Source organism: Diorhabda carinulata, chromosome X (genome assembly GCF_026250575.1).
Source record: "Diorhabda carinulata isolate Delta chromosome X, icDioCari1.1, whole genome shotgun sequence".
Lineage (NCBI taxonomy): Eukaryota > Metazoa > Arthropoda > Insecta > Coleoptera > Chrysomelidae > Diorhabda > Diorhabda carinulata.
The window spans coordinates 34,840,190-34,852,907 of record NC_079472.1 but is presented as its reverse complement, the minus strand read 5'-3'; the positions used below and the strand labels follow the sequence as shown (position 1 = coordinate 34,852,907).

At 30.3% G+C, this 12,718-nt stretch overlaps 2 protein-coding genes across 3 annotated transcripts; both read right to left on the bottom strand.

Annotated features, from left to right (window-relative positions):
- Positions 1–939: 939 nt before the first annotated feature.
- On the bottom strand, positions 940–3,953 carry LOC130901351 (phosphoserine aminotransferase-like). 2 transcript variants are annotated; one of them, XM_057812672.1, is made up of 6 exons: positions 3,706–3,953; positions 2,522–2,652; positions 2,193–2,467; positions 2,041–2,135; positions 1,823–1,992; positions 940–1,403 (listed from the first exon to the last, which is right to left on the bottom strand). In XM_057812672.1, exons 1-6 carry the CDS (start codon positions 3,760–3,762, stop codon positions 1,028–1,030), a joined length of 1,104 nt encoding a protein of 367 aa, XP_057668655.1. In that variant the 5' UTR covers positions 3,763–3,953; the 3' UTR covers positions 940–1,027. The 2 variants fall into 2 exon arrangements, with proteins under 2 accessions (XP_057668655.1, XP_057668656.1); XM_057812673.1 differs by having other exon boundaries at positions 2,522–2,797; positions 3,706–3,920.
- A 764-nt stretch (positions 3,954–4,717) lies between these two features.
- On the bottom strand, positions 4,718–12,591 carry LOC130900811 (facilitated trehalose transporter Tret1-like). The gene is made up of 3 exons (XM_057811698.1): positions 12,483–12,591; positions 10,329–10,619; positions 4,718–6,708 (listed from the first exon to the last, which is right to left on the bottom strand). Exons 1-3 carry the CDS (start codon positions 12,547–12,549, stop codon positions 5,669–5,671), a joined length of 1,398 nt encoding a protein of 465 aa, XP_057667681.1. The 5' UTR covers positions 12,550–12,591; the 3' UTR covers positions 4,718–5,668.
- Between the last annotated feature and the right edge of the window lie 127 nt (positions 12,592–12,718).

The window sequence follows — 12,718 nt, the reverse complement described above, 5'->3', positions numbered from 1 at the left end:
ATTATATAATTAAAGACATTGAAACGGGTAAGACCATTTGTCAATTATGCCTAATGATCTCGATATAAAAAACTCCTTATTATTTTCCATATCTTCCATAAATACCAGATTACAAACAAAAATATCACAAAAACAAAATGCAGTATACACGTCAAAGAGAATAACAAATATTTTAGGTTAACGTCAAGTATATAAATAGGGTCAATAGACGTCAAACGTCAAGTTTAAGTATCGGCTTTCTGGTCCAGGGTGAAGTCTTTTATAGAGCTGAAACTTGTCAAGCAAAATCTGTCACAAAACCAAAGTTTAATATGTCTCACATAAATGGAAAGCCATCAACAAGGGGGTTAGCCGTAAGGCTGCAAAAATAAAGAATGTTGAGAAGCTGATAACAAAGCATTTTGGACAAGGGCGGAGAAATCACGAGATGCTGACATTTTATTGAGATTTGGAAAACCAAGAATCCGAAGGTCTAAGCAATGAACAAGATAAAAACATTATTGTTGATGAGGAAATTTATATACATTGTGTGTGATCTAATAATAATAATAATACTTTGCAATTTTTGTAATAATTAAAATCAAGATTTTTACTAAGGATTTTTCCACTTTTCCGAAAATTTCTTGAGATGGAGTTGGCGGATTTTGAATCTAGGCGCCTCATATTCTATATTGTTTTTCCAATACATAAAACTGCCTATTAATTATTTTTCTATTAAATTTTTTATATTTATGCACCCAATTCATGAATTTTTTCAAAAGATAGCTGCTAAAAGCTGGTTAATGATTATAAATTTATATAAAATAATTATACTGATCAATTAAAAATTCAGGATGTTCTTATTTACTTGAAATACTAAACAATATATTGTAAACATTGTTTAGTTGCCACTTTCTTTTCATAAAAATTGACAGGAGGGCTTAGAAATGATATTAATAATTGAATACTCTTATTTATACTTTAATAATATTAATAATAAAACCATTTTATTGGACATATTCATTCAGAAACTTGTTTCAAATGATTATCATTTGTTTCCATATTTGTCTTTAAAATAAATCATGAATGCAACCAATTTTTTTACGTTTTCTATAGTTATGGCATTATATAAACTAACTCTTATCCCTCCTACTAATCTGTGTCCTTTTAGATCAATCATATTCTCTGTTTTAGCTTCTTCTAGAAATATTTTCTCCAATTCTTCGTCACCACCTGAACCTCCTATTCGAAATGGGATGTTTATTCTGCTTCGTACATTTTTATCAACAGGTGTGTAGTAAAAATCGTTCGAATTGTCAATCACTTGGTAAATTAAATTTGATTTTTCCCTGCATTGGGATTCCATTGTCACTAGTCCTCCGTTTTGTTTCACCCATTCTACAATCTTGCTTGTAACATAAATTCTAAAACATTATGTGAAATACATGTTTTTATGGAGAAAATTTGTTTGCGGCAAACTAGAGATTTCCAGTAAGCGAAATTTCTAGTTTATTTATTTATATAATACTATTTAAATGAGACTCCAACAGCCGTAGTAGTCAGTAAATTACTTGATGTCATAGTGAACACACAGGGATAGTAAAAAGTAAAGTGTTTGGTATTAAGTGTGGTGCATAGTTTAATAAATAGTGTAGTGTATAAATAAATTGGGTAAGTTCAAAAACCTTATAAAGAAATAAAAAGAACATTATAATTCTTATTACAAAAAACCCAATTTTTGTTACTTGTTCTAAAACATTTCGAAAAATAATTTTTTTTGGTAATTCTTGGGATGCAGATACTTCAAAAATTCTGTTCAATTTACAATAATTTCTAGACTTACGGAAATATCGGTGGTGTGTTCAATATGGAATTGTACTGGTTCAGTAATGTAAAATTTAATGTACTGGGACAATATCCTGTTGCATATCCCAAGAGATCATCACGGATTATGATAACAGCTATTCCGGCAGTGCCCAAATTTTTTTGAGATGCTGCAAATATTACACCAAACTTTTTTTCAACTTCAAAGATAAAGTTTTTTAGATAAATTTAACTCACTTTTGATACGTCTATTTGTTTTGTTAAAAGATTTGAGCACATGTCCACTACCAACGGAACATTATTGGTATCTGGTACAAATGGAAATTCAACACCTAATGAGTATTATTATTTCAATATGTTGTTAATAAAGAGTTTTCATTTATAAATACCGTCAATTGTGTCATTATCACAGTAAAACACATAGGAAGCATTTGGATCCAGTTTCCATGTTTTTGGATCTGGAATACTACCGTTTGTATCAAGTTTTACTGCAATGTTTATATTCCCATACTTTTTAGCTTCTTCGGCAGCAATTTTTGACCATGTTCCAGTAACTAAGTAATCTGCACTACCTGTTTTTCCAATTAAATTGATTGGTATAGCTGAAAACGCTCCTTGGCCACCACCAGGAACAAAAAGTACTTTGTAATTTGATGGAATATTTCTACAACGTATTTTTTGATACATGATACTATCATTTAATGAAAATCCAACTTACAGTAAATTCCTCAATGTTTCTTGCGCCTTTTTATTCAGTTCACCAAATTCTGTACTTCTATGACTCAGTTCAATAATACTTATTCCAATGTTTTCATATGATAGCATTTCACTTTGGATTTCTTCAAGTACCTAAGCACATTTAATATGAAGCAATAAATATCGTCTTCAACTTTAAAGCAGGAATATTTCAAAACTTGTGCTTCTATTGACGAAAGCTTCATATTATTGTAGTTCTTTTGTATTTTGATTTGTATTCGTACACACTGAATCGTTACTTGAACAAATTATTATATTAATTGATGTAACCTCACATAACTTGAAGTCTCTGAAATTCTGTTTGAAATCAATAGCTTTCATGATATAAGATTTAGATTTGTAGGTCATTATTGTACACAGATATTAGGTAAAATTTATCAAAAAAAGTTTGGATCAAGGTAATGGTTAACTAAACATTTTAAGGTTAGGTTAATAGGTAGACTTGATACGAATAGCCGAATGTTGTTTCTGTGGATCATGACGAACCCGGATCACGAAGGATGTGATTTATCTATGTGATCACATTCATTGTTGTTCGGAAACTAATCTAGTTAATCGGGTCGTTGTCATTAAATGGCAAGTGCCTTATTATTTTTTGTGAGCCTCATCATTGCGCTTTTCATACTTTTCGGCATTTCAGTATAAAAATATCTTATCAGACAAAAACTTTAGTGTAAAATTTGTGTGAGGTGGGGAATCGTTAATGACCGATTAATAACTGTTGTTTAATAACTAGAATCTGTTATACAACTTAATAAATATCGTGGAAGAATTAACAACACCAACAATTATTAAACATCTAGAGTATATTATACAACTAAACAAATATATTGGAAGAATCAACATACAAAAAGAAATAACAATTAAAGTTCTTGTATACCATGTTAAATTTGAAATTTCTAGGAAAATTGATTACGGCGTTCGGATACAGTGATCTGAATCTCGTTCTGGGTTAGGATCTGCAATCAGCAGACTGTGATTTGTCAGTATCAGGGTTATAGTTTCCGAGGAGCCCTAGAAACTTATCTTCTGAATATAAAAACTGTAGCTTTCGGTTGCAATTTAAGACGCAAATTTTATTTGGTTTAGTCCCAATATAGTTCGGACCAAAAATTGAGAGTCAAATTTATCATTATTCAAGCTCACCTGCTTTGGTAGTTGTGTAGGTCCAGCACCAAAGTTTATAAAATTAGAGTCATCCATAATATTTCTGTATATATAACACTAACATGAAATCTACTAAAATACGTATAATTAGTTAAGTAAATTTAAATGATAGTAGATAATCAGTCTATTGTTTTTTTTATCTGAAGTTCAACGATTTCATTGTAGAATGATATATATGAAATAGACAGAATCGGACTAACATCACTTTACCTTATTTTATTGGAAATAAGGATTGGAAAAAACTACGTGAAGTAAGGTGACATTTTTTTAAAAATTTTAAACTAGTACATATAAAATATATGTACTATATATATATATATATATATATATATATATATATATATATATATATATATATATATGTGACATATAAAATATAAGTCTATCACACAAATGTTTTTTTATACTAGAAGTTACAGTTCTGTTTTAATACTATTTGTAATAGAAAACATACTTTTTTTTTCACATTTTACCTTATTATTATTATTATTCGCAATTTTGCATGCCGTTTTAATCCTTATAATATAATATACTATTTGGATTAAATTTTAACGTTTAATGCAGCTGCTTTTATGTATTGTCTTACTTCATAATTAATTAATTTAAGTTTTTTAAGCATAAATACATGTGGAAAAAAACGAATAAATTTTTAGTTTGGTAGACTTCCTAAAGACTCACGTTACAGATATCTTCAACTTGTTATTACTCGTATAGATAATAAAGATAAAGTTACGGTTACAAGATAAGGTAGAATATAGGACAACGTTGCCAATTTAAAATTATTATCAGTCATATGGCTCAACTGTGAGAGGTTATGTTAAAGTAGACTAAGAAAATACATAATCCTTAAAATATTATTGTATATTATAAAAAAATAGCATGGTGTAGAATATTATTCATATTGTGGGCGTTTAATCAAGTATAACACTTTTCTGCCAACGTTAACCCCACTTCACCCTAATTATTATGACTAGGTATAGAAAGAAGAAGAAAACGTTCATTTTTTTATTTTATAATTGTTATTTTAGAAAAATAAACTTTCTGAAATGTAACATAATGTGAGAGATATTACACCTGCCAGCTTGGTAAATTTGCCAGCATAATTCGTCATCAAACAAATTATTATCGTTGCCATTTGAAGTCTTGTAAGAAGCATACTCTTTGGTCTACATTTATAATTCATTTATACTTGTATGTACAATTTTAAACAATGACATTCTTCTGAAACTTTTGTTCTTTTTTCTAATTATTTAGTGGGAAATAAAAAGTACAAACTCCCACAAAAAGTTATCTATCATGTTACTACAACCTCAATATGGAAGAATATATAAGGTCAATCATGACCACTAGTAAAGTGTACATAGAGTGAGCCTAAAATCTGAGGATTGAAACTAAAACACTTTAATAAAATATACAGTTTGCTAGTTCTGAATACTTCTAATGATCATTATGTAAATTATCAGCCCGCTTCGTTATTGACGTTTTTCGAAGCATCTAGTCAAAGCAGCACAAGTGGATAATCAGTTTCTTCAATCTCAGAAGCGCTTTTATCTTGTACATTTAACATATATAAAATGTTTTGATAGCTGTTAACTAAATTTAAATATAACATACACAAACATCTGTATTCACAACAAAAGCTGACAGTTTTTGACAGTGAAACATGAAAAAGCTTCATTATATTTTGTTCGTAGTTAAGAGGAAATTGATTAAATTTAGGTGAAATTAATCTCAAATATATGATATATATTAATCGTCAAATGTAAAACTCTTAATATTAAGTTTAAAAAGTATGTATTTGTATAAAAACTATTTATTTTCACGGAAAACTATAGTGCTTTCACTCATAATTACAAAAATAGCAAAACAAAGAATGTATCAAGAAACTAATATATTTAATCGAAGATGATTTAAAAATCTCAGATAAATAATTTGATGAAAACTAACCTCTATATCTATTAATTTTTCTATCACTACCTCTCAGTTCAACTTGTATTTGTTCCATAGTTTTCGATTTGGTTTCTGGTAAAAATTTATATATAAGAATAAATCCTACCATGGCACAGAAAGAAAATAAAAAGAACGGGACGTAAATACCGAATGAAGTAGACCAACCAAAGAGTTTAATGCAAGAAGTGGAGGCGAAACTAAAGCAGATGTTAATCATACATAACGCTAGTCCTTTCATATTTGACGGGAAGATTTCGGTTGAAATAATTACAGGCATCAAATGTAGTCCACTACAATAAGCTGTTGTGTAAATAGAAATGAAAAGCAATTGAAGAAAGTCCAGTCCGGTGGTATCCACTTTTTTAGCTGTTTTTAAATATAAGAATATCCCATTGGATAGGAGACACAGAGCTGCGATTCCAGCTGCGAATAATACTAAAGGTCTCCGCCCAGTTCTGTCAGCTAAATTTAAAGAAACGATCGCTGATAGGAAAAAAATTAAGTAATAAATTATATTTGCGGTACTAGGAGATAGAAACTCTTTAGTTTCTGTAAAAAGTGTCTCCGCGTAGGACTGTATCGGCATGATTCCACTAAGATGTTGAGTTAAAGTTAAAAGTAGTGACAATAAAAAACATTTTCTGTAAGTTTTGTTACGCAATAACTCTAATATATTTCCTTCTTCTCCGTCTTCCTCAATTCCATTTGTCATCCGTTCGATTTCTTCGTTCACATCGTATCGCCTTCGAAATTTCCTCAAACTTTTCTTTGCTTTCACTTCTTCTCTATGCAATAGAAAGTAATAAGGACTTTCTGGTAAATAAGGTAAGAAAAATAATGTTAAAACTGTAAAGCTAGATGATATGTACGCTGCCGTCGAAATTGACATGAAATATAACATTATATTTTCTAACAAAAGTCCAAACGCCAAAGTTGACATGAAAGTCCCACCCAAAAAACCTCTAATGTCAGGTTCCGATATTTCTGCTAAATACGGAGGGACTACAGTGAAGAGAAGGCCGTCGATTGTACCTGAAATGAAGATAAGACCTGTCATTTAATTTAGAGGAACTTTTCAGTACGGAACTTTTGATTGGCGATATTCGTACCAAAGCCAATGCTTCCAGATTTAAGTCGATTCACTGTGCTTTGGAATTTTCTACTTCATACTCTAATATAGTGTTTAATTTCATTCTTCATTAAATTTTATCAATTTTAATACGTAAACGAAAGACAGCTCAAAAACTTTATATCCAAAGATATAAATCTTAACGAGAACTGATCTACAACTAGCAAAAAATGAACATTTAGGACTAACAAACGAAGATTTATTTCTCATTTAGATTGATTTTGTATTATTATTTGCATTCCTACTGAAGGTTCGCGTACCGGGACGCTCTCCTTTCCCTTCACCAATGACGGAGAGCGTGCCGGCGCGCTCGTTTTCCTTCACTTTACAAGTCGACACTAAACTATCCGTTACAACCAAAGGACTCAGCTTTGTACTATCGTGATTCTCGAAGAAACAGTGTACAATACGCCGTTTACCGTTTTAAAATCGGATAACTGAAAGTATGCCTTTTTTATTGAATTTCAGGTAAGTGAAACATATTTTTCACAAATCATCATCACAAATCATGAAGAAAAACAAATATGACAACTAAATTACTAAATCGTTAACATAAGTTGACATTTTTTCTTATTAAAAATATTTAATTCCAACATATCGTTCGGTCTATTTTTTAAAACTATTTTTGATAAATAACTACGCAAGTTGTATATGAGGATTCTTGTAAATTGGACCAAACATTTATTTTTGAGACCATCTGTAGAATTATCATCATTTTTAAATACTTTGTTCATTTTTCAAGTTTTGGGAGAAGTTAGAATACGATATAATCATGAACATCCCTCAGAGAAAAGCCCCGACCCGGCCTGTCCAAATAAACTCCCCTTATGCTTAGTTGACTGTTTCGTAAACTATTATAAAAATATAGAGTTGTAATTGTAGTACATAAGTGTATTGTTTGTAAATATAATTTTAATTGAATTTATATAAATTTTAGGAAATAAGTCCACTGTTAATTGTAAATATAATTTTAATTTAATTTATATAACTTTTCTATAAGTTTTTGAAAAATTGGACATATAATAAACATTTTATAAAAAAAAAATGTAAAAGGTTGTTTATTTATTATATTTTCTACAACAAAAAACAAAATATTTGATTGATAAAAAAAGGTGAAATATGTATATGATTTTAAGTAATCGTTAACGTAATTAATATACACAATTACGTTTTTGTTTTTTTTTATTGTTAGTTTAATTTCTCTGTCTTAGAACCAACAACGAATTAGTTACATGGTAAGTCACGCAGCTAGGCTACCCGCTACACAGGTGAACTGATCCCTTTACCACTGACGGAGAGCGTACCGAGACGCGCCCACTTAATTATCGGAAATAGAATCTTGGGATTATTTTAATAATTTTTTTTAATTCAAATTAATGTTAGATCAAATAATTTGTATAAAAAAACCTTTCCGCCAGAGCCAAAGGTTTATCTTAAATAGCCCCGTACTCAGTGATAATCTGTGAAAATGGTTGCCGTATTGAATGAGTTAAGTTTGTGCGTTCATTTTCAGTAAGATTAAATTTTTTTCATTTGTTTAGTGACGTGAACTAAATTTATATATTATATCACTGTTCAAGTTACTAGAAAAGCGATGTTGGTAGTACTCCTGGTCTGTCAAGAGCAAAAGAAGAAATCGGCGCGAATTTCGGATAAAATGGCTCCAAATACAAGACTAGAAATGGTCGAAGATATAAAACTTATTAAGACTTCAGCTGAGCTAACATTAATTACAACATCAGTGAAGTTTATGGTGAAGATATTATGAGTATGAGATCTTCAATGATGACCACACAAACATTTTTGGCGAAGAACCAAGTAGGGAACTTTCAGTCATTACCGATGATGTGTTCCAAAAAGTGGAAAGCAATGTGGAAGAGAACAAGCGATTCACGAATTATTCCTTAGCTGAAGAATTTCCTGATGTCTCAAAAAGTGTTAAACGGAATCGTGATGTAGCATTTACACTATCGGAATTAAAAAAAAAACACTCACTGCATCTATCAAGGTTTGAAAATATATTAATTAAGAAGCACCTTCTACAGGATGATTCAGTTTTTTGGATTGAACATACAAGGATGATCACGCACAAGCTCTATTAATTTACTCTCATCAATTATTTGTAACTATTGGATTACATCAAAGAGATTAATATTATTTATTAGTATATTATCGTGGATTATTAAAACTGACAACAAACTGATAATTGGAAATAAAACTGTACGTTGATCGCGCGGCTGTTACGATTAGACTACTGATGCATACAGTCTAGTCGAAAGACTCGAGCAGATTAACTAGAGCCGTTTGTAAAGGAGTCATAGTACCACGACTGCAGTCGCTGCTTAGGAATCCTACCTTTAGGAGGATTTTTTACCTCGCAGAAATACGATCAATGCAGGAACGTGCCGTAAGATCTTACAAAGTTGCACCGCTCCACTCACAACACAAAAAGTTAGACGTGATGAGTGATCACTTCCCAAGCTAGTGCTAAAAAGCTGTATGAAGCTTTATAAGCTTTTGGATACTCGAAACTATTTTTTTTTTGATGCTCAAATTGTACAGATTTCCGCGGGTTAAAATTTTTCAAACGTTACTAAATCGTGCTCAAAAAGCGTGCTGCAGGATGTCATTGAAAATACGTATACTGTACGCTCATTTAGAAACATTTTAAAACAACAGGGAGCGTCTTCAGAAGACCAAGGAGAACATTCTCATCAGGACAATATAAGCTTCGGAAATTGTTATCAAGGTCGATCACTCAGTTTATTCAAAGACATTACTTATAAATAAGACAGCAAAAGTAAAACCGTAGACTTTCAAATTGTTTTCCACTTTTTTGTAAGTTATTATGATGTTAATATTCAATAAAAAAAACATACTTATTCGAATCAATTAAAAATTTAAACCACAGAAAATATCGTTCAGTCTGACTCTTGAATACAAAAGTAAACGTAATCTGATTACAACCTAAAATTTTACGCCTTGAAGTCAAAGTCAAATTTTGTGTTGAGTTATGTAATGGAAAACCTTCCTTGCTATTCCGAGTATTAACACGGGTCAAACCCCAAATCTGTAGACGTTAGATGATGAAAGGAAAACTCAATTTTCACTACAAATATAATAAAATTGAAAACATCCAACCAAACTTAATTATCCACATCTATATTATCTTATAAATTTAGAACTTTACATAATATTGCACGGATTGTTTATATTTCATAAAATCCTTTTTTTGATTTGACTCAAATGAAAGATTATAACAGGAACATTAAATTCTCTTCTTCCATGTTTATTGCGGCAAGAATTATCTTTGCTCCACGCGGGAGCCGAGTGCGAAACCAAGTTCAGTGAAATAAATAATATAATTAAGAAAAATATGTCAACTCATCAAGATAACAGATCTCTGTTAGCTGTTATTATGGTTAAAAAAGTAACTAATTTTTGCAAGGAATGAATATCGAAAAAATTTAGAGGTTTTTATAGTTCGAAACAATCTCGTTGTTAATGGAAGGAATATAGGTACCTGCAATAACTCTGCTAACAAAGAGATTCGTCTTTGAGTCAGCCACTGCTATCAATATCCAAGATATAGTCATTGGTATTGAGGAGAAAAGTATCAGCTTTTTTCTTCCACACTTGTTGATCGTGTAGGCCGCTAAGACGTCACCGATTAAAGAAGTCATTGGAATTACAGCTACTAACCAGGAGGCTTCATCATTAGTAAGAGTGAAACTATATTTTCCGCTAACGAGAATTGGAAGTGCAGCTGAAGGCCAACCATAATGTAGTCCGATTGATAAAATTCCTAAATTTGCTGAAACGTAGAATGTTATTGTAATATAACCATTTATAATGTATGGGGTCGCTATGAGCAGCATCTTTAAGGAAGCAGTATCTCAAGCAACGATACAATAGAACGGAATTCTAATATTTATCTGAATGCACATTTTGTAGTCAAAAATTTGTGTGGCATGAACATATAAGTTATATCATTTATTTCTGTTCCTATATAATCAAACTTTTGAGTTAATTTGAAATAACGTCAATTGAAAACCAGGTCCCGATAGAGGTCACCATTTCAAATGTACCAGGGTGCATCAATGGACATTTATTTTGAAATCTCTGGATTATAAGGGTGCCAACTTAGTTTCGGGATTTGCTTCTATACGTAAAAGTTTATTATTATATATTGAGGGTTCTTCTGATCCATTTTGCTGTATTGGCATATGGTATCTGCCGTCTATACTTATTCTGGATTATTCTTACTTTAGATTAGTATCAATTTTTTGGTTCAATAATTAATTATATTAATTGATATCTGTAGGATATTTGACGCTCCTTCGTGGATATTGCCTGTCGTTACGAAATGTGTCAATTGTATCATTTTCTAATTGAGAGATTTGACTAGTATACAAAAGGTTAAGCATACTACTTTGTGGTATTTCTATTTTCTTCAAGACTGAATAAGCTTCTTGCTTTATTTTGAAAGCTTGCTCTCTTATATACGACTTCAACAATTTAGCATAATGTTTAGACAAGAGTTTGTTAAATTTGTAATTAAAGCGTTCATGACAAACCTTCTCAAATGCATAAGCCTCGTCTAAGTTTTTTCCATGTCATCGGTCATAGTCTATTGTGGAGTGGCTTTCCCTGAGCCAAATTGTTCGAAATCATTATGATAATATTGATATTTGATTATATGAAGATAATATGTTTGGTTGCTTTCCCAATTTGGGCATCATTAAGACTTCATTTTCCACACAGTATTAAAAAACTGATTATAGCTTTCTTTGGTGAATATTTCAGTATATCCCCTGTGATTAACTTAAAATTAAAAATTTTCTTCTTCTTATATCATTATGGATATTTCCTTTAGAGTATAGGTTATTTTCAAGCTTTACTGACTTTGTATTGTCTGTATAAGAGGTTCTGTTCTTAGTTTATTGTAAAAACGTTTGCTAACATCCATTCGCTTCTTGTTAATTGTTTCTAGTTCACTGTCTTAACTTTGGATTCTTGGATTCTGGATTATTAGCCTCTTTAATCTTCTAGTCGCCTTCAATAGTGGGTATTTCGTAGATTTGTTGAAAATGATTTTTTTCATAACTTTTTAATACAAAATCGCCCTCGTATAATGAATGTAGTTGAAGATAAAATAATATAACAAAGGAAATTAATTACTTTAATATGTTAGATGCCAGTACCTGAATAGCTAATTAAAATAAAAGGTGTGGAAGTAATTGTATGGTAATTCTTTTGGTTATTTTTTATCCGTAATAAATATGTACAAGAATTCAAGCATGAAAAAAATTACTTTTTCATTCTCACTTTTCATAATTGTTGAACAAATTGCTGGAAAAATTAACAATTATTATGAATAGGTGTATTAAAAAAATTGAAATTACTCATTTTCCCAGTAACTAGAATAAAAACACAGAAACTAATATTCAATCAATTATATTCAGAGCATTAATACTTCCATTGGAGTCGAAATACCCTTAATATTCATTAAGAACGTTTGATTTAAGATAAAAAACTCAAACAGCAACAATATGTTTTGACTAATAATTGAATAATACTTTCCTGATATTATAGCTCACAATTTGGTTATAGAAATTATTTTTTTTACTTAACAAATAATTTTGAATTGACCTGACAAGAAAAATGAATGACTCACCAGCGACTGCAGCAATATATTGATAAATCCTCGATTTGAATTTAGAACCTTCGATAACTTCTTTCATTATCTTTTAACCGTCACGGTCATACATTGAATGAATTTATTCACATGTTTTTTTTTTTTTAAATCAGTATTTCACTTTTCCCATTACATTATCGGGCATTAATAGGCCGGTCACTCTGAATATTTATGAATTGAAAAAAAACTTGTTTTTTTTATAATTTTCAGAACTG